Source organism: Bactrocera neohumeralis, chromosome 5, assembly GCF_024586455.1.
Source record: "Bactrocera neohumeralis isolate Rockhampton chromosome 5, APGP_CSIRO_Bneo_wtdbg2-racon-allhic-juicebox.fasta_v2, whole genome shotgun sequence".
NCBI classification, from domain to species: Eukaryota; Metazoa; Arthropoda; class Insecta; order Diptera; family Tephritidae; genus Bactrocera; species Bactrocera neohumeralis.
Window position 1 is genome coordinate 43,222,761 of NC_065922.1, and position 21,233 is coordinate 43,243,993.

The 21,233-nt window shown below is 38.4% G+C and overlaps 2 protein-coding genes across 2 annotated transcripts in view; one reads left to right on the top strand and one right to left on the bottom strand.

Moving 5' to 3' along the window:
* LOC126760570 (uncharacterized) overlaps window positions 1-21,233 on the top strand; it is a 439,995-nt gene that overhangs the window by 362,068 nt on the left and 56,694 nt on the right. The gene's annotated exons all lie outside the window — the stretch shown is intronic.
* LOC126760573 (gamma-aminobutyric acid receptor subunit alpha-6) overlaps window positions 9,303-21,233 on the bottom strand; it is a 40,017-nt gene continuing 28,086 nt past the window's right edge. Inside the window, exons 2-11 of the mRNA XM_050476311.1 lie at window positions 17,558-17,884; window positions 16,974-17,473; window positions 16,712-16,872; window positions 16,519-16,646; window positions 13,519-13,601; window positions 13,254-13,456; window positions 12,938-13,186; window positions 12,676-12,870; window positions 12,336-12,501; window positions 9,303-11,793 (exon numbers count right to left, since the gene is read on the bottom strand). Of these exons, the coding sequence (XP_050332268.1) occupies window positions 11,648-11,793; window positions 12,336-12,501; window positions 12,676-12,870; window positions 12,938-13,186; window positions 13,254-13,456; window positions 13,519-13,601; window positions 16,519-16,646; window positions 16,712-16,872; window positions 16,974-17,473; window positions 17,558-17,884 (2,158 nt within the window). The 3' untranslated portion in view covers window positions 9,303-11,647. The remainder of the gene's footprint in view (window positions 11,794-12,335; window positions 12,502-12,675; window positions 12,871-12,937; window positions 13,187-13,253; window positions 13,457-13,518; window positions 13,602-16,518; window positions 16,647-16,711; window positions 16,873-16,973; window positions 17,474-17,557; window positions 17,885-21,233) is intronic.

Consider the following 21,233-nt stretch of genomic DNA (forward strand, 5'->3'; position numbering starts at 1 on the left):
TAATCATTATTGGCAAACCTATCTATTGTCTATACGACGATCTGGACAGAAGCATGGTAAAGAAAATCAAAGCCCGATGAAACGACCTACCTGGGTGCAAAACTGTAGATCGGAAATACACTAAATTCTTATTGGCACTGTATAAAAGAGACTGTAGGAACATGATCGGAATATTAACTGGTTACTGTCTGGTGACGATACACACCCGCAAAATGGGGTTGACAGAACGAGAAGACTACAGGAAGTGTCTAAAGCAAAGCTCCAAAGAAACAATGGTCTTATGCGCTCGTTCCGCATTCGCAAGACTACGCTGTTAGCATCTGGGGTCCCCACAGTATGATATACTGGAGGAGGTATCGATGGTGAGGTCACAGAGTCTGTTAAAATTTGCGTGAAGTACAGGCATTTCAAAGGATGACTAATCCTATTGGAGCTAGGAACTGCACTCCATCTAGTATCGCAAATCACCAAAACTGGCCTATGCGTGGCTTATTAGCCTACCAGATTAAACTAACCTAACCTTTAAATGCCATTAATATCCTTTACCGAGTTTTTCTCAAAGGTTCGAGTGTTTCTGTCGAATATATTTTGTCTCGTAAATTGCGGTAATGCTCAGTACTGATTATAATCTATATCCACTAGATTTACTACTCCAAAATATTTAACAAACTCTCTCACGGAACGACCTGATTAAGTATTACTTCGTGCGACTGATAAGACATTTAAGTCTCCTCTATGGTACCTAATCGGCTCTATATGACTCAGTTTTGTCATGATTGCGGCTGCCGCTACGCTGACAGCTTTACAGTTCTCAGTGGACTGACACATGAGTGTCGTCAAATTTTCCACCGTAAAACTGCCACTGAGTGTAGTTTTAAGTTTTCCCTTGTACTTAAAAGCGAGGGTGATTAAATGTAAGAATACATGCTGATAGTCTTCAAAGCACTCTGAATATGTCGGACAATTCGTACTAATGTCGTGCTGAAATCTGTACAGGTAGCTTCTAAAGCACCCATGCCCACTTAGTATTTGGGTTAGATGAAAATTCAGGTCCCTATGTCGTATATCTATCCACGAATATATGTTCGATATCAGCCTCTGGATCCACCGTCCTTTGAGTGAAGTTTGCCAACGCTGCTATCATATTGTTAAGCCTTTTACTCAGCTCGTATTTGTCACCCTGAATGTCGATGGGCATCATACTGACTAGTACTTCAGCAGCATCGCTTAAATTCTTTAATGCCTAGCGCATGAATCCATATTGGAGCTGCAACTGATATCATCACATTTGCGAGTAAAAATCGCCGGCTGGAACGCACGCTGCCTTTATTTACCATTATTCTTGATAAGGTGTTTCGGATTTTATTCGCTTTACCCGCAGTGTGTTCCAGGTTATCCTTAAATTTAAGCCTTCAGCCTATTATTACTCCCAGATAATTTAGTTAGTTAGTTACACTTTCTGCCACTTTTCTTGTACTTATGAGCAAGACTTCTGTCTTTTGCCAATCCTAAACTAATTGAGGAAAATCATTGGCGCAGACCGTTTAGGCACTCATTGCAATTGCTCCGGAGGTCACCTCGGTGTTTAGCCACTGCTAACACAATAAGGTCGTTTGCATATACAATAAATTCAATGGCTTTCGGCTGATGTTCCTTATACTTTTAGATTAGTTTCCATAGAAGGGGACCAAGATCCGAGCCATGTGGTACTCCACTTGAAATGGAGTAGCTCTTGGTGCCTTCATCAGTATCGAAAAATAATCGGCTGCTTTAAAAGTATTTAACTCACGATAATTTTCATAACATGTTGAGGAGCGTGTATGGTATACAGAGCGTTGAATATGTTTGGCCACTTTGCTGAGTTGAAGGCATTCTTGACATCCAGGGTGATCAGCGCGCAACACTTTTTGGTCCGCCTTTCCATTTCTTGGCACTTAATGTGTATTTCGTAGTATCAACAGCATTATTTAGTGCTTCAATGGTGAACCTCTTTTTCATAAAGGCGTATTGTCATTCTGATAATCCGTCGGCTTTCTGGATTGCTAACTCCAAGCGGTTTCTTACTATGCTTTCGTACATTTTGCCAATTGTGTCAAGCATGCACAGAGGTCGATATGATAAAGGTTCCTCCGGGGGATATTTTTGTTTAGAAAGTAGATCCAATTGTTGGACTTCCCACGGTTCGGGGATTATCCCTTCTTCCTTCTAAATTCCTAAAGTCTATAAATTTGGAAATACCTTAAATTTTGAATGAATATCTCAAATAGTTTTTGAGTTGCAGCCTTCTTAAGTTTGGCTGCATGGTTCATTCAACTCCATCAGTTTTTCTTCAAACAGTTTCTCCTCGAAACAGCTTTTTGGAATTTGCTGCAGCGTTTACTCGCACAAAAATTATCCGATCAATATAAATTATGAAAAAATGTTCTGTGTATAGTTTTTCATACGATGACCTAAAAGTTTTTTGATCTGATCAAAAATTGGATTTTTTTCAGACCAAACACGATCATAAGTTTGGATTGAATTGAACCTTTATTTTAAAAACGACAAAAACTCTTAGTGAGAGGTTCATAGGTTTCATCCACGGAGAAGGTCGGTATCACTGCAACAGTAGAGAAGCTTTTAACAGCAGAAGGGTTGAGTTAGAAATGAGTGTTTCAAATAAACATTGGACTGGTGCGAGGCATACCATGAGTTCCATGTCCACTGTTGTACTACAATCACTTTTAAATTGTTTAAACAAAATTTTAGGTATGAGTTCTATGATATTTGTTAACGTTGCTCTTTATATATGTTCATAAAATTGAGTTTACTTATTCTTAGTTGTTTGTTGGCCGAACCTTTATGATAACACAATCTATTGAAGATGTATTAAACCACCCATATGTCGACAAATCTGTCGCAAAACTGTTGAGATGACTATTTCCGATTTTAGTTAGCCTGAACTCCTTGTAGGGTTGCCTTTTATATTTCGAGTTTAGAGAACAAAGACAAATATTAATCAGCGAAAATCGCTTTAATGATTTTCAGATTATTCTCTAATAAGATCTATACACATTTGCATGCGTTTCAACGAATTGTCGAAGCACTTTTGTCATTTTCTTTCAGATATCTTCAGGTGTCAAAGACGTTGATTTCTTCGTTTTTTTTACGTACGAGTATAAAAAAAATCATTCGGTTTCAAGTCAGCACTATGCGGTGGATGACTCATCAGGTTGATGTTTTGAGAGCTAAAATATGCAGTTGTTTGAGTCGATATGTGAGAGCTGGTAACATATTGATGAAAAGTGGTCCCTCTTCGGTGGTTAGTTTTCCTGATTCCTTAGAAGTCAACTGGTTAGCAAATGATTGTATAACACATAGAATTAACTGTTTTGAATTGTTTTCGTGGCATGGTTGCGTCATATCTAGTGTTTTCAACAAAAACTTTAACTGCTTGGAAGTGCTTCGTGCGCGAACAACTTTTGTTGCATTCGTCTAATCTGAATACAACCCGTACCGCAACTGCTGCTTAGTTTCGAAATCATACGCGTAAATCCACGTTTCATCACCCATCACGATGTCTATTTCGTAGAACCGCTATTGTTTTGTATTATACTTGAACAAATTTTTTACAATGAAATATTGATGCAATACTGACTACTGGTATCTATAGTTTCGCTCTCATGATAGGTCTTATGATGATCTTGCAATTTAAGTTTGCGCACAGCTTCAATAGCTTCACATAAAAACTGGATTTCGTCTTGGAGTTATCTACGCTTTTTTGCGCATGGGTCGTAGTTGGAAAGGAAAGTTGTAGGGGGGACTTCTTAAGGAACTCTCAGTTACGTTCGATTTAGGCGTCCCGACTGCTGCTGTGTTTATCAGGTGAGCCATTCAAAAGAACTGGTATACTCGTACTAGCGTTGAACTCACAAATTGTGCGCTTAGAGTTAGTCAAGTGTCTGTTCTCACTAGAAATATCAAATTCCTTCACACCGTACCCCGTACCCCGCTCACATCGGAGTGTAAACGACGACCAGCTCCTGCGCGACTACGAGATCCTACTGTCCCAGAGTAGAACGGAGGAGATCTACTGAACTGGTTGATCTTAGCAAAGTTTATCTTGCCGCAAGCGTAGGAGTTCTTACTAGACACTGTTCAATGGGTACTCATGTGGTATGGCTAAAAATCCAGCCGGAAGTAAATCCCCTTATTTTTTCCTCTATTGTCCAACCTTTGCAAGACTGAGTTTGAAGCATCTGACCATTCATACCTTCGGCGAACCAATAGATATAGCCGAAATTGACCTTAGCTACCTTAACAAGTTTGTTTTTGGTTAAAAGTGTCTTGTCCTTTACTATTCCTGTCTTGCTGAATGGATGATGACAACATTTGATGAGTCGACGTTACGAGTTTTTGGGAAAAAGGTTCTGAGGAAGATTTAAGGTCCTTTGCGTATTGGCAACGATATACGACGTCATTGAAATGTTCAAGTAATTAAGAAACAGCGGCTACGCTGTCTAGATCATGTCGTCTGAATGGATGAAAACACTCCAAGACTGAAAGTATTCGACGCACTACCCGCTGGGGTAAGCAGAGGAAGAGAGAGGCCTTCACTCCGCAGGAAAGACCAGGTGGAGAAGGACCTGGCTTCACTTGTAATCTCCAATTGGCGCCAAGCAGCGAAAAGGGAGAACGACTGGTTGTTAACTCGGCAATAACCGGGTAAGAGGTGTCTGCGCTAATAAAGAACAAGTAAGGAAGGGCTAAGTTCGGGTGTCACCGAACATTTTATACTCTCGCATGATAAAATGATAATCGAGATTTCATTATCCGTCATTTACATATTTTTCAAATACCGTAGTTGTGTAAAGTTTTATTCCGCTATCATCATTGGTGTATATATTATACAGAGACGGCATCAGATGGAATTCAAAATAGCGTTATATTGGAAGAAGGCGTGGTTGTGAACCGATTTCACCCATATTTCGTACATGCCATCAGGGTGTTAAGAAAATATTATATACCGAATTTCATTGAAATCGGTCTAGCAGTTCCTGAGATATGGTTTTTGGTCCATAAGTGGGCGACGCCACGCCCATTTTCAATTTAAAAAATAATAAAAAAGCCTGGGTGCAGCTTCCTTCTGCCATTTCCTTCGTAAAATTTAGTGTTTCTGATGTTTTTTGTTAGTCTGTTAACGACCTTTTAGTGATCTTCAACAAAACCTTTGTATGGGAGGTGGCCGTGGTTATTATCCGATTTCTTCCATGTTTGAACTGTATATGGAAATGCCTGAAGGACACGACTCTATAGAGTTTGGTTGACATAGCTATAGTAGTTTCCGAGATATGTACAAAAAACTTAGTAGGGGGCGGGGTCACGCCCACTTTTCCAAAAAAATTACGTCCAAATATGCCACTCCCTAATGCGATCCTTTGTGCCAAATTTCACTTTAATATCTTTATTTATGGCTTAGTTATGACACTTTATAGGTTTTCGGTTTTTGCCATTTTGTGGGCGTGGCAGTGGGCCGATTTTGCCCATCTTCGAACTTAACCTTCTTATGGAGCCAAGAAATACGTGTACCAAGTTTCATCATGATATCTCAATTTTTACTCAAGTTACAGCTTGCACGGACGGACGGACAGACAGACATCCGGATTTCAACTCTACTCGTCACCCTGATCACTTTGGTATATATAACCCTATATCTGACTCTTTTAGTTTTAGGACTTACAAACAACCGTTATGTGAACAAAACTATAATACTCTCCTTAGCAACTTTGTTGCAAGAGTATAAAAAGATGGTACCACAACGTACTGTAAAAGTGAGATCCCTATTAGGATCGGCCATTTAACCTAATCTAGCCTAACGAAACTCAAATATTTTATAATATTCTAAATAACTGTGAATTTAACTTATTGATTACTTGTCCTTTTGATTTATGTACTTTATCGTGTAATTCTTTATGGGAAATATTTAATCATAATGGTGCTTAATGACCTTTAATGTGTCCTGTTTGGCTGAACACTTTCTTATTGGTGTGTCTATACAGAGCAATGAGTGTCGGTATCGTCTAAAATGGCTGGTTTTTGGCGTTGATGTCAATAATTTGTTAGCGATAGTCTCATGATAACAAAATCTTAAGAAACAATAACGGTGAATGTGATTTAGATACGTTCATGTTTGAGAAGGCTTCATAAGAACGAAATATACATATGTGTTGATGTACATAAGTATCTAATATTATTTACTCGCTTGATTGGACTCACATTTGTATTTATGTTTACGCATATTTTTAACTCGAGTGTGAGTTTTCTGGGCATATTTTCACAAATGCAAATATTTGTTTGCTAATCAGTGAGAAAGCTCAAAAAAAAGCGATGAGCGTAAATAAGTTTGTTCTACGCGTTATTATTGTTGTCTGAAAAAATTGCGTTTCTCAAATATTTTTATTTGTCCAAAGCAAATTATCGCCCTTATTATAGGCTCTGTTTACAAATTTGATAAGAAGTGGTTTGAGTTACTTTTGTGTATTGTGCAGGAAACGGAAATGCGATTTTGAGCAGTGTAAATAAAAGCTGAAAGTGTGAGCCTCACGCAATCGAACGTACTTATTTAAATACAAGTATTTACTTTTTCAGTTATTTCGACTTGATTAATGAACTAATAAAAGTTAAATGGGATGACGAAAGAGTGTAGGGGGGTTTGATATTATATTGGTTTCCGGTCGATATTTTATTCTTCTTTACTGGCGTAGCCAGCAATTCGAGATACCAAGTGCAGCCAAGTCCTTCTCCACCTAATTTCTCCAACGGAGTGGAGTCTTTTTCACCAGCGGGTACTGAATCGAATACTTTTAAGGCTGAAGTGTTCTCATATATCCGTACATGAATAAGCCAACGCAGCTGCTGTTTCTTGATTCACTGAACTATGTCAATGTCGCCGTACATCTCGTACAGCTCATCGTTCCATCGATTGCGGTATTCGACTTTGCCACTGCGCAAAGGACCATAAATCTACCGCAAAACTGTTCTCTCGAAAACGCCCAAGGCCGACTCATCAGATGATGTCATTGTCCATTGAAGAGTGTACCTTCTTTATTTAGTTCTGAAGCTCGTATTATTTTCTCCAGTAATAGATTGAAGAAGTCATACAATAGAAAGCCTCCTTGTTTGAAACTTCGTTTGGTATCGAACGGCTTGGAGAGGTTATTCTTGATTCTGACGGAGCTTTTGGTATTGCTCAACGTTAGTTTACACAGTCGTATTAGCTTTGCGGGTATTCCAAGTTTATACATAGCGGTATAAAGGCAGTATCTTTTCGTACTGTCAAAAGCAGCTTTGAATTTGATGAAGCGGTGGTGTGTGCCGATCTTCCTTTCATGAGTCTTTTTCAAGATTTCGCGCATGGTGCAAAGCTGGTCGATTGTGGATTTTCCAGGTCTAAAGCTTTACTGATAAGGTCCAATAATTTTGCTGACGATGTGCTTCAGTATATCACACACTACGCTCGATAAGATTTTATATGCGATATGAAGGATGGGATCTTTTTGTTTGTGAATTGGACAGACCGCACTTAAGTTCCAATCGTTGGGCATACTTTTATTATTATGTAAGCAGCTTGTGAGTTTTTCGTCGACATATTTGAATAGCTCGACCGGTAACTCATCGGCCTCTACCGCTTTGTTGTTCTTCAGCCGGATAATTGCTACATTTATATATTGCCTTTTAAATTCAAGGTTTAAAATGTTTAAATTGCAAGTAAAGTCCCATCAAATCAGAAAACAGTTTTAAGTCTAAAATTAGATATTCTACAACACTTCTTAGTTAGGATTTCAGATAAAAATGAAAGTACTCTGAACAGGGTATATTAAGTTTGTCATCTCCCATAAAGAAATGTTGGAGACCCATTAAAATACATCTATATATATATAAAATAAAGTTGTGTTAGTTACACCATTTATAACTCAAGAACGGCTGAACCGATTTGGCTGCAAAACGCTTTCCCTTCATGGGAAAATGCATTTTTCCGAATAGGTAAAAATCACAGAGTGCCAGATCAGATAAGTAGGGTGAGTGATTAATGGTTAATATGGAGTTTTTTGTCAAAAAATCAGTGACAAGCGTGGACCGATGACACGGCGCATTATCGTGCAACAGGCGAAAGGACCCTGCCTCGCGGTATTGTGGTCGAGCACGACGAATGCGTGACAAAAGACGCTTCATAACACCAAGGTAAAACACAGCATTAATCGTTTGGCCAGGTGGGACGAACTCTCGGTGTACAATACCCTCGAAATCGTAAAAACAAATCAGCATTGTCTTTATTTTTGACTTCCGAATACGACCGACTTCTGATCGTCACAGAGGTCCTCACGACCTTCTTGGAATTGCTTAAACCACCCATGCACATTACTACGGGATAGGGACTGATCACCATAAACTTTTTTCATCATTTGAAATGTTTCAGTAAACGTTTTCCCAAGTTTAAAACAAAATTTAATATTTGCTCTTTGCATTTTACGACCGATGACCAAAAGCTGCTGTCACTTTTTGAACGATAATATCGATTGTAGTTATCCAATTGTCTTAAAATTTGTACGAAATGTCAACAAGAGATCAAACTTTTTATTTCATATATACCCACCAATAGATGGCGCCACCAGAAACGGTTATATTTAAAAAGTTCTGTTTCTTTTGCGACAGACCTTGTATATATATTATGTAACGTGGCATATAGCTGACATTTAAACTGTCCTATCAAAATCAAGACAAATCTTTTCATAACAAACTTTTTTTTTTGTTAAGTGACTTAATGATAGTTCGACTTGAAGGTTGTTCATATGAAACACCTTTCCCACAAAGAATTAGCACAGCATTTTCCTTAGTACAGCAAACAGCTACACCTGTGAGGGTATATACATATCTTCGGTGTAGCCGAAGTTGATGTTTTTTTCCTGTGTTGTATTTCTTTGCTTGTCTTTCTAGGACCTTACAACTCACTGTCACTTACTTTCATCTTCTTTTCTAAAAAATGTTCTCGAGGTCTTTTGAGTTGTGATGTATTAATCTATAGATCATAGCCATTTAGAAAATATAGACCCGAGCGGTTTATGAAAGATGGTCAATGGTTTTGAAGAATTTTTAACCTGCATTAATCCAATTGTTAATAAAATCTAAATTTAGGTGTTTCTATTCAACATCAAGCTTTACAGAGCATGTTTTTATCACTTAGTATCATAATTCTTCAAAAATTTATTTTTCTCATACAGGATAAAATCATGCGAATTCGAGGATTAAATAAAGACGAGAATTGCTTCAGTTTCATTTCAATTTTATTTCTCTAAAACCAACCAACAACATCAATGCAACAATCTCTTTATAATATAAGCAATAACTTTACTTATCTGAATTAGTTTAAAGCCTGTGCCAAAACGAAGCAAAATTCTCTATTTATAAATTTGTGCTTTCTCTGAAAAAAATTTAGTGTTTGGTGTTTTTGTACATATAGTAGTGTTTTGCTTTTACCTGCTTTTTTAAGAGTTTTGTCTTACGTTCTTGAACTTTATTTTTGAGTTTATTAAGTGAAGGGTTGTACATATATACGAAATAGATTTGCTCTGCACATACCATATACATATCGAATGTAACGGGTGATCCAAGTGGAGGTACTTATTTCAATAGCGTTTTTTGTCAGAACACGCGTGAGTCTTGTCAAGCTGTCATGTTATTTTGTTCAGTATAGTTTGGCATTTCAAGGAACGACTTACGTGTGATGAATGTTTACAAATCCTTCAACTTTATTACGAAAGTGAAAAATGTGTTTCGAGCGCTTCGCCCAACTTATGGTCAACATAATCGGCCTCCTAAGCGTACTGTTCGCAACACCCTCACCCATCTTGAGACCCAGCATTCATTATTGAATAATATTCGTCCGAGTATACCACGTCCAGCACGCTGTGAAGTCGCTGTGAAAATATAGTCGCCTAGCTAAGAGAGATAACGAAGACCGCGGATAATCGATTCGGCGCAGTACGCAGTAACTCGAACTGGCGTATCGAGCGACCTGACGCATTTAATAATACGTCGAGATCTAAAATTGAAAGCGTACAAGATATAGCTTGTACAAGAACTGAGGCCGCTTGACCCCCTCAAGGAGTTCTTCAAAAGTTTCAAGAAGATCCGACGTTTTCGATCAAAATTTTATTCAGTGAAGCCCATTTCTGGCTCAATGGATATGTAAACAGGAAAAGTTGTCGCATTTGGAACGAAGACCAAACTGATGAGATTCAAGAGCTGCCATATCATCCAGAAAAAAACAACGGTTTGGTGTAGTTTGTAAGCCGGCGGAATCATCAGTTTATATTTCCACAAAACTGATGCCGGTAAGAACGTATACGTCAATGGCGACCGTTATTGCGACGTGATAACCGACTATTTGTTGCCTGAAATTGGAGCTTATGATTTTGGTGAAATTTGGTTTCAACAAGACGACGCTACATAATTTCACATTTTGGGCTAGTCGATTGGCTACCAAGATCATGTGACATCCAACGGTTATAATTTTTCGTGTGGCGTATGTAAATCGATTCAGGCCTTGGAGCAAAACATTACGCGTGTCATTCACCAGTTACGGGTCAATACTATGCTCTAATGCGTCACCCAAAACTGGGCTCAACGGATGGACCATCTGAGACGTAGCCGCAACCAACATTTGAAAGATATAAACTTCAAAAAATAAATGCCAAAGAACGTGCTTTCGGACGATTATAAACATTCCCCATTAAATTTGAAGTTTTTCCTTAAAAAAAAGTAGGGAACCTCGCAATGGATCACCCAATATTACATTAATATATTATTAATATTTAATATTAAATTATTACAATATATTTTTATTTTATTGTTGGATTTGAGTTACTTTAGGGCAAAAAATCTGGCGTGATCGTGATCAAGGTATTCCAAAAATGTTCAGTTTCTTGAATCAAATTTGAGTGTGGTCTGAAGGCAAGATAAAAAGTATTCTTTTAATATCAAGTAAGTATAATTTCAATATTAGTTATAACTCCAATGAATTAGTAATTACTAACCATAACATACCAAAAACCTTGCTTTAATTACAATTTTTTTTCCATTTGGCACAGGTTGTTAACGCTAACTACAACTAATTTTTCTCGTCTGTATGTAAATACAAAATTTTCGCAGTTTTGCTGATAAATAATATTCAAGCTTACTTCAGTATATATATTTTTATATAATAATTATGTGTACGGTTTGCTTTCGTTTAAGTAAATATTGAATGTTATATAAATTAATATTATTAATCGCTACTTTGGCTAATTATAATATAATAATATAAAAGAAGCTCGTTGTTTAGTTAATATTTGTTTTAATTGCTCTCATTCTGTTAACTATATCATTTTTCCATTATTTATATTTTATTTTAGTAAATTGGCCAAAAATATTTAATTTTTCATTTGTTTGTTTAATGGACTATCTTTTCATATATCCGTAAGCTTATTTTGTGTGTGTGTTTCAATGCATTTATAGCTGATGACTTCTTCATTAGCCGTGAATGTATGTAATAATATTTCCCTGCTGTCCTTTCCTGTGCTTTGATTCAGCTTTCAAATATGGTTGTTCCTATGGGATTGTTGTTTATTCTTTAACCCTTTACCGTTGACCAGGTGAACTCTTTTTTGTACATTCCGTATGCCAGCCAATAGAGTAGCATGAAGAAAGCAAAAGACATTGGGAAGGCAACACGCGAAACTCGATCTATCAGAGAAACACTGTTCACATAGCGGCTTCCTGTGGAAAAATGTTATAAAAATGTCTGTAAGTAAATTTATATCCGTAGTATGTTTTGTGCTCTTTGAAACTTTGCTATAAAATTGTTGACTTGAACAGTATACCTTTACTCAATAACTCAATATATACTATAACACCATATGGGAATCTGAGAGGCCCTAAAAGTTCTAGGTTTCGCTCTACTAAACTCTACCAAATTAAACTGATAACAGTTCATTAATGCTCAATATAACGGCATTGAAATACCTTTGTTTTAAAAACCTTCTAAAATTAAGATATTCTATTGTATATATGTTATAGAGATGCTTTCAGTGCAGAATGAAGACACGATGATATAATCAATTTTAATTTATTTTCTTAGCTCTTTCACACATAGATCGCATAATTTCATATAAAACATCTAATAATGGCAAAAATTGAGTGATAGTTTTCATAAGTTTGTTCGGCAAGGTTGAACTCGTGTGATACTACACTAAATTTTAAACTATCTGACTTTCTGCTACTCACAATATTCTCTCTTGGAGCTTAAGCAGTACCATTACCTTTAGTAACCGCTGCAGCACGTTCTCTCTGCCGTCGAAATTTATCATCGCCTATTAGGCAAAGCCACATTTGTTTTCCCTTTGATATAACCGGTGGCTCCGTTTGTGTGGTTCGTTCCATTGTAGAGGCGTGTGAGGACGGTGCTGGAAAAATTTGTGTGGGGTCCTAAGATAAGATAAAAAAGTGAATTCTTCAGTATTAAATATATAGTAATGGAGCGTTTCGTGATAATAGTAAAATATTGCTCGTACAGTCTTCAATCGCGGTAAAGGTTCCAGCGCTTTCTACGCATTGTAAATTTTTGTATAATTTTTAAAGAAATGGCAAGCTGAAACTCACATTGTAAATGGGGGAAATCATCGCGTTGCGCTTACAAAAGTTGCCAGCCAAGGGATGTGGAATTTCATACGCGGACTCATTACTGTGTTTTATCGAACTACTTTGTGCCTCCTCTTCGCCTTCATCATCGTCAGCCACACCTTCGTCAATGTCCTCCCATTCATCCTCGCTTATGGGTATCTCACCACTGCCCACCTTTAAGGTTATAGAAAACAAAAAATATGTAAAATGCTCGGTGTAGCGGTGTTAAAAATTTTCTGACCTTTGTAAAATAGTGCACACCCGCAAACTCGAGCAACGTCGCAATACAATACAGAAAACTCATCAAGAGAAACCAATCCAAAGCAGTGGCATATTTCACTTTCGGCAAATCGGTGCGCGAATCTAAACTAATCGTGGAGAGTGTGAGCACAGCGGTCACGCAGAGGCCAACACGATCGCTGGTCGCTTCACGGTGTATCCAAAAGGAGACCCATGACAGCACGACGATCAATATGCAGGGCACATAGACCTATAGATTATCACTGATTTTAATAAAATGTTTTTGTTTTTGTTTTGTATTCGAAAGAAATATTTGCCTGTATGAGAAAATAGCCTGTGTGACGTTTGAGGTTGAAGGCCACATGCAGCACAGAGAAGTCTCCCTCTCGCCTGGTGTAGGTGAAGTTACGCTGTTTCATGCTTATCAAATCGAATTGATTCAATGTCATGCCGGGCACAAATGACACCGCGTCGTCCTCACCCTTCCACTCGTAGACAAGTTGGCGATTTGTATAGCCATCTAGTTTTTGTAAAAAGTTATTTTAGTTTTGTTTTCCGCAAAGGTTAGAACATTTTACTTACAGCTACCGATTATTAACGGACAGGATTGTAGATCCATCGGAAAGTTTTTAAGTTCCATGGGGCATGTCGCTTTTATTGTTAGTCTGTAAATGGAGAATATATATTTTCGATTATTTTTCATAAGTTTTTTTTGAGCGCATATAAAATGTAATCTAATCGCAATTTGGTAGACATAAACTCTATCTCAGCCAGGCTTGTAGTAGTTGCATTGTCTTCCTGATGGGGTGTATGGCGGATACTAGCAGACGAAATTATTTTAAAGCATACTTTGTGCTCTAAGCGTTCTAAATTATTTATCATTAGAAGCCATTTATAATTATAAGTTGAAGCTAGGCAGCCTCTTAAATTTACTATATAACCTGTTTTTCTTAAGTTCCATAAGCTTGATAAATGCAAACTCTGGTTATACAAGATACCAGGGTTATGCACTTGGATTGGGATCCGACAGGTAAAAAGCACCCCACTGAAAAGAACGGGAGGATGGAGACATGTATAGAAGTTCACGCAAGTGGGGAAAGTAAGCGCCATCCACTTGGGATTGGCCCGAAACAATTCTTTTACATATGACTCAAGCAGCTCACATCTTCCGGTTTTAGATCAAGTATGGTCTGGGTAGCTAAAAACATCCATTTGAAGGTGAGCTAAAGTGAGAGGACGAATAATCACTCTCCAGGGTTATGCGCTTGGTTTAGGACCCGCCACATAAAAAAAAACCCAAATGAAAAGAACGATGAGGAGTGCCGTGTCGAAGTGAAGAGAGAACAGACTGCCAACCTCGCATCGTTACAAACGACCACAACACGTGCAGGTGGTATAAGTAACGAGAGTTGAAGAGGGAAGCAAGACGCATTTGTAGACAAAACAAGAAAAAACGTTAAATTCGGCTGCACCGAAGCTAATATACCCTTCACAGGTGCATTTCTTTTACTAACTATGTGTCCAGTTTGTATGGAAGCTATATGCTATAGTAATCCGATCTGAATACTTTTTTCGGAGATTATGTTATAACCTTAAGCAGTAATCCATGTCGCATTCGATGGAACGATTAGCTGTATGAGGTATACGACGACATTGACATAGTTCAGCGAATTACGCTTCGCTGGCTAGGTCATTTTGTCTGAAAGGACGAAAACACTCCAGCTCTGAAAGTATTCGATGAAAGTACCCGCCGGGGGAAGCAGAGGGAGAGGAAAATCTCCATTCCGGTGGAAGCACCAAGTTGAGAAGGACCTGGCTTCGCTTGGAATATCCAATTGTCGCTACGTAGCGAAAAGAAGAAACGACTGGCGCGCTGTTGTTAACTCGGTTATAATCGGGTAAGCGGTGTCTACGCCAATTAAGAAGAAGAAGTAATCCATGTCAAATTTCGTGAAGATACCACGTCAAATTTCAAACCAATGTCTTAAAAACTTAGGGACTAGTTCGTATATATACAGATAGACGGACAGACGGATAGACGGACAAACAGACGGACATGGCAAAATCGACTCAGCTGAACATACTGATCATTTATATATATACTTTATGGAGTCTCCGACGCTTCCTTCTGGGTGTTACAAAGTGAGGGAGTGAAATACATATGTACGAAGAGCTTGACAAGCTGGCCGGCAGGGATACTGCTTGAAAATCAGTGTGGCTTTAGACTTGGAAAATCAACAACTAACCAGATATTCTGCATGCGCCAAATTTGCAAAAGACCCGTAAAAACAGAGTCACAACCTCTGTGTCGATTTGAAAGCTGCTCTTGACAGCACGAAAAGGAGCTGCCTTTATGCCGCGCTGTCTGATTTTGGTATCGCCGCAAAACTAATACGGCTGTGTAAACTGATGTTGAGCAATACCAAAAGGATCAGAAATGACCTCTCCGAACCTTTCGATACCGATCGAGGTTGCAAACAACTCGACTGCTTACTTGCGACTTCTTTGATCTTTTGCTGGAGAAAATAATTCAAGCTCCGGTGCTGAATAGAGATGGTACAATCTTCTACAAAAGTGTACAACTGTTGACAGTCATAACTTCGAAGTCCAAATTCTACAAGTCACTCATCATCCCTGTCCTGCTATATGGTGCAGAGGTATGGACGATGACAACATCTGATGAGTTTTCGTTACGAGTTTTCCAGAGAAAGGTTCTGCGAAAGATTTATGGTCCTTTACGCATTGGAAACGGCGAATACCGCAGTAGATGGAACGAGATATACGACGACATTGACAATCAAGAGACAGCAGTGATGCGTTTAATATGTTTCTGCACTAACTGAACATAGACGTTTTCATACGGAAATCAGCAACATTCTTCTTTCTTATAAGTGGCAGGAATAAGAAGAGTTATGAACATAGCGAAATTCTGAATCAGCTCGACGTGAATAAAGAAGAGGTTTAGTTGGGGAGGATCCACAATCAATCAACTTGTATATCGCCGTGTCCAAAATGCACTGCGGTGTTGAGACGGGAGTGTTCTCCAAGGATCTTGATATCTTTCTATCTTTCCATACACCGAACTCATCAAGCATTTTCCAAGCGGAAATACTAAGCATAGAGGCGTCCTGTGGAGTTCTACAGAACAACTACGGGACCATTTACACAGGCACTATTAGCCTTGTGGTTGTCACTTATTAATTGCAGTTAGTAAACAAGTGAACGAACTTTAAGCTCACCGTCATGTGAATTCCATTAACTCAAAATTTGAACAAATATCTCAGAATAGATGGAATTCTACAACCAGATATGGGATAGCAAAACAGGTATGGCCAAAAGACTAAAATAAGGATATGCACTAAAAATGGATATTCCCTAAACAGCACTTGCCGTAACTGCAAGCTCGAATTAAGGAAGCTGAACTGTATATATAATTGTTTGGATTCCTATGCTTTGGTTGACTGCTTGCATCTTTAGGTATTTCTCGGGCTTTGATACTTGTAAGAGTATAAAAAATTTTTATAAAGTTTTTGCTCAATAGTTTTTGGTTGCTTTTAAGTTCATTTATGTTTTAATACTAACCTCATCGAGTATAGAATGCCGCCATTTTGATCCAGGCGCAGTAACTTATTGGGCACAGTGATTGTGTGTATGTGCGAGTGCTTTCCGTTGAAGAAGTACGTGTCCGGACGCCAAATTTTGTCCAGCATCTAAGAACACAAATTAAGTAAAAATAAGTTGAATTTCTTTAACACTTACAATGATTTTTAAGTACCTTAATGCTGAGTGATAGGCTTTGTATCGGCCCCTGGAAGCTCAAGCGCTTGTCATGCCAATACTGCCGAAAGTAGCAGTCCATCGAGTAGTCCATGTCCAGCTCCGAGACAGGACCCATGCTGCGTATGAGAATGTTGGTCCGCACCACTGTTGGAATGCCTGCACGAAATTTCACATTTCACTTAACTCAAGTCTCTGTGTATAACCGTTAAGACGCTTCAAAGACATACACAAACACACAAACGCATAACAGCACTCACCTTGTCCGTGCGTTGGCAGCTGTGATTGCTCGTAGCTTTTAAGCAGATTCTCCAAAATGATGGAAATGTTGCGACTCAACATATCCGCCGATGCGGTGCGTTTCCGCATGTTGCTTGCTGTTGTCACATTGGCGTTCACATTTGCTGTTGTTGTGGCTGTTGTTGTCGGCGGCCACGTCGTGCTCATGTTGCCGCTGCTGGCTGTTGCGTGCGGCGTGTCGTCCGTGGCTAGATCCGACATGCGCTTGAAACGCGGCGCGCTGCCGGCGGCACTGTGGACGTCGAGTTCGGGCAGCGCGCGGAAGGACTCGTAGATGCGTGCCACTTGCATTGCGCGCGTGATGGTGGGCAGTTGTTGTTGTTGTTTGTCATTTTGTTGTTGCTCATATCGTACGTTCTGCACGCGCTCAGTGTCGAAAGTGGCGGCAGTTTTCGATGCGTCCTTCGGTGACATTTTTGCGGACGCTTTTAAGCTAAAAGCCACATTAGGCGGCAAAAGGCTGCACGGATTGCAAGCGAAATGCGTTGGAAAGAAATTTATATTTTAACAACTTGTTTGAGCTATTTTAAGAGCGCAGATTTACCTCATCATCGGTGTCAACGCAATGTCGATGCTGTTATTTGTGACGTAAGCGTGCTGATCATAAGTGGTTGTAGAGACTGTCACTGTGTCCTCTTTTCGTCTACTTGTACTAGTTGTTGTTGTTGCTGGTGCACGTCGGTCTTCAGGCATTTCATTTTTATAATGTACACTTTTCTGGTCATTGCCTTCCTTAAGTGCCATTAGCTTATCTATGGTTGTAGTATCATTTGCTGATGTTGTTGTTGTTGTTGCTAGTGTGAATTGATTTGCATTGGCAGTGGGTACACCATGGCAGTGCAGTTTCATCAGCCCCACACACATAACCAGGCTGAAAATGAGAAAATTTGGTGGGCTAAGCATACCAAAGGTTCAACCTAAATTAGGTATTAGGTCCGATCTTCACTTCGAATTGATAATTTTTTAAAAAATTAAAAAAAAAAAAATTTATGAAGATCTGAACTTTTTTTATCGGTCAGTTTGATGCTAGAGTGGTTCTACCTGTGCCTGAGAATTGTAGCTTTGTCTTTTTAAGAAAAAAGTTTTCATACCAGAACTTGATTTTGACCGGCCGATTCTGGCAAGTTGTCAGTTTTTGTGGAAAAAAGTCGTGTGCTAAATTGCATATCGACATCTCAGAAATTTAGAATTAGTTTCTATATATACAAACAAACGAATAAAATCGACTTAGTTCTTCACGAAAATCATATATTGTATGTATATTTACATTATAAAGACTCCCAACTTCGTCATGCCTGAAGGAGCGGATATTTTAATGGACTCAGTCCGAAAATTTTTTTTCAGAAGGCTGCATTGTTTAGAAAATATAATCCTTGAGCGGAGATAATCAGACATCAAATAAAGAAAAGCCTATCCGAAAACATCCGAAATCTTGGTAATAAACGAAACCCCTAGTTATAAAGAAATTCTTGTAAAATATTTAATAGCAACTACATTGTGTCGAAAAAGTAAAAAATCGTGTAATATCCATGAATTGCTCTTCCACAATCCCTCCATTTTCGACGGATGTTCTCATTAAAGGCCTCAATACGGCCAAATAGAACTCCTTATTCCACGGATTTCGAAAAAAACGATGACAATCACCTTGATTTTTGAGCGGCTTTGGCGTGGTGTTTTGGTTTCGGTTCGTTTTTTTCCATTCCGATGATTGTTGGCATGTTCGTCGGCAGTTACAACACTTTCCATGAATGTTAGATTGAACTTCGCACGACCCAACATGTTCAAAGAGACCTGCTTACGACACTGTTTTTGGAAAAAATCAAGATGACTTGAGCAAGAATGCGTTTCCTACCAAAAGTAGCCACCAAAATCATTCGAACGCACTCGCTAGAGATGTCGAGCTCTCTTGGCATCTCTCTAACACGATTGAGGATTTTCAAGCACCACATCCTTCTCTTTTTTAATATTTTCATAAGTTGAACAGGTCGAAGATCGTCCAGAACGTGGCATGTTTTCAACGATCTCTCGACCATCTTTAAAGGCTTTGCACCACTCGTAGGCTTGTGTTTTTAATAAAACTGAATCACTGCTAAGTCTTTTCCGACATTCGCAACGATTCCGCATACGAAATTTGGTTAGAACACACAAAATTGTAGACAATTTTCTGCTTGATATTTTTATCCATTGTAAATATCGCAACACACTACTGAGGTATACCGAATTAAGCAGCTGTTGTTAACAAACTGGTTTAACTAGTTGGTACGCCCATATTTGGCATAGAAATTAAGGACAATTCTATCAACTTAGCAAAATACATTTTTTGAAATAACATTTATCCGAAAAATTTAATTACAATTTCTGGATGATTTTTTGTCACAATGTACGCCTGTTGCAAAACCTTTTCTCACCATCTAAAGCAAAGTAAAATTTTCGCTTACTACTCAACCTAATATGGACAAAGCGGATAAATAATACAATATGATTTACATAATTACTGTAGATTTCATCGTGATTAGGCAACATGGGATCCACATTTAAACAACTAGTTCTTGACTTGGGCCGAAAAATGTATTTATGTAGTCTAAAGTGTATAAGTTGAAAACCACCAGAATTTGCAACTATAAGATTATCGCTTGTATTTCATAGAAGTACGCATTTATGTTACTCATGCGGACCAAACTTACTGGAAGTTATTGCATTTTTGGTATATACAAATTGGGTATTCCTTTCTGTCTAAGAAGTAAGTCAGTTTACTTTAGCAATTTGATAAAATAAGTTTAATCAACTTTTTAAAATAGTAATTTGTTGGCTGCACTACCTTTCACCGTGGTAGCTTTTTCACATAATTTCTCCTAACCCGTTTGCTAACGTTTAGTCAGTTCCTGTCGGAAGCTCCTTAATCTACACCAACGGAAGTTGCTGCGTCATGAACTGCTTGAAAGTTGTTTAATGTCGTGAAGTGGCATGCACGTAGAACGTAAACTACTCGTAAATGAGGCTGCCACAATGAAGAAATCACATATCTTACAAGAAGACAGGACCCGCAGGAAAATTTTAGTACCATGAGAAAGTATTAACTAAACTTGATTGGAAGAAAAGACGGCCCTATCCCTATCCCTTCATTAAGGTCATTGTACTTCCGAGTGGTAAACAAAGATTTATTACAGCACCTCAATGGATCTAGTATTTTTTTTTTATTTCAGCTGCCCAATGTCTCTTATGTAGGAACATTGGTAGCCATTGAATATGTATATCCCGTCTGATCCAGCTGAAGGCAAATATAAAGTTGCAGCGTCTCATCAGCCTCCGCGCATGCTGTGCATTCTTTCGAATCAACTTTTTCAATTTTCTGAAGCTGGAATCTTAAGTGTAATGATGAACTCCACAATATCACTAAGTTCCCTTTTGCCTAGAAGTAGAAGCTTTTTGTTCTACCCACCATATACCCTACGCCAAAGTAACTTAGTAGTATGACCTGACTTGCTAGTGTTTAAAGATTAAAGATATTCCTTTAATGTTCATTGTGTCAAACAACGCTCTTTAAGGAAGGTCTGGAGCTTAGGGTAATCCTGTTCCCAGCTGCCTCAGAGCGAGCTAATTTGTCAGCATTTTTTCCTTCTGTTTCTATATGACTGAGTACTCAGTTGATATTAATCGGGTTACATACTGCGAGAAAAAGTTATTGCCTGCTTGCATAACCTTACCTGCAGTAAGACTTAGTATTAGCGCTTTGAGATCATATTATCTCCCTCTTTCTCTCTCATTTCTCATCTTGGCACTTACTCTCCATTTCGTCTTCTGTATATCTCTCTATCTCGCTTTTTTTCATTTTCCTTTATTGTTATCTCTCTGTTCTCTACCTAACTTTCTACGACATTATTTCTAGCAACGAAATAAAACCAACTTCAGTATCACATTTCATTACGATTATCACCTTAGCTTTTTCCTGCAGGTCATGCGCATGCAAAGTCGATTGCCACACATTCATATGGGCACATTCACATGTAACCATAATGACCATCTAATGACACTTAGAATGTGCACGGGTCACATGGGAGTCATAAAATTGCTTAACCACTCTGTTCTCTATGCTTTTACAATTTCTCTCTGTTGTGTTTTCTTTACTTATTTGTCATTTACACATTCTTTCGTTTTGGTTACTTCGCCATTACTACGTTTTAGTGCAAAAAAAAAGAAAAATGTGTAATATGTGACAAAGC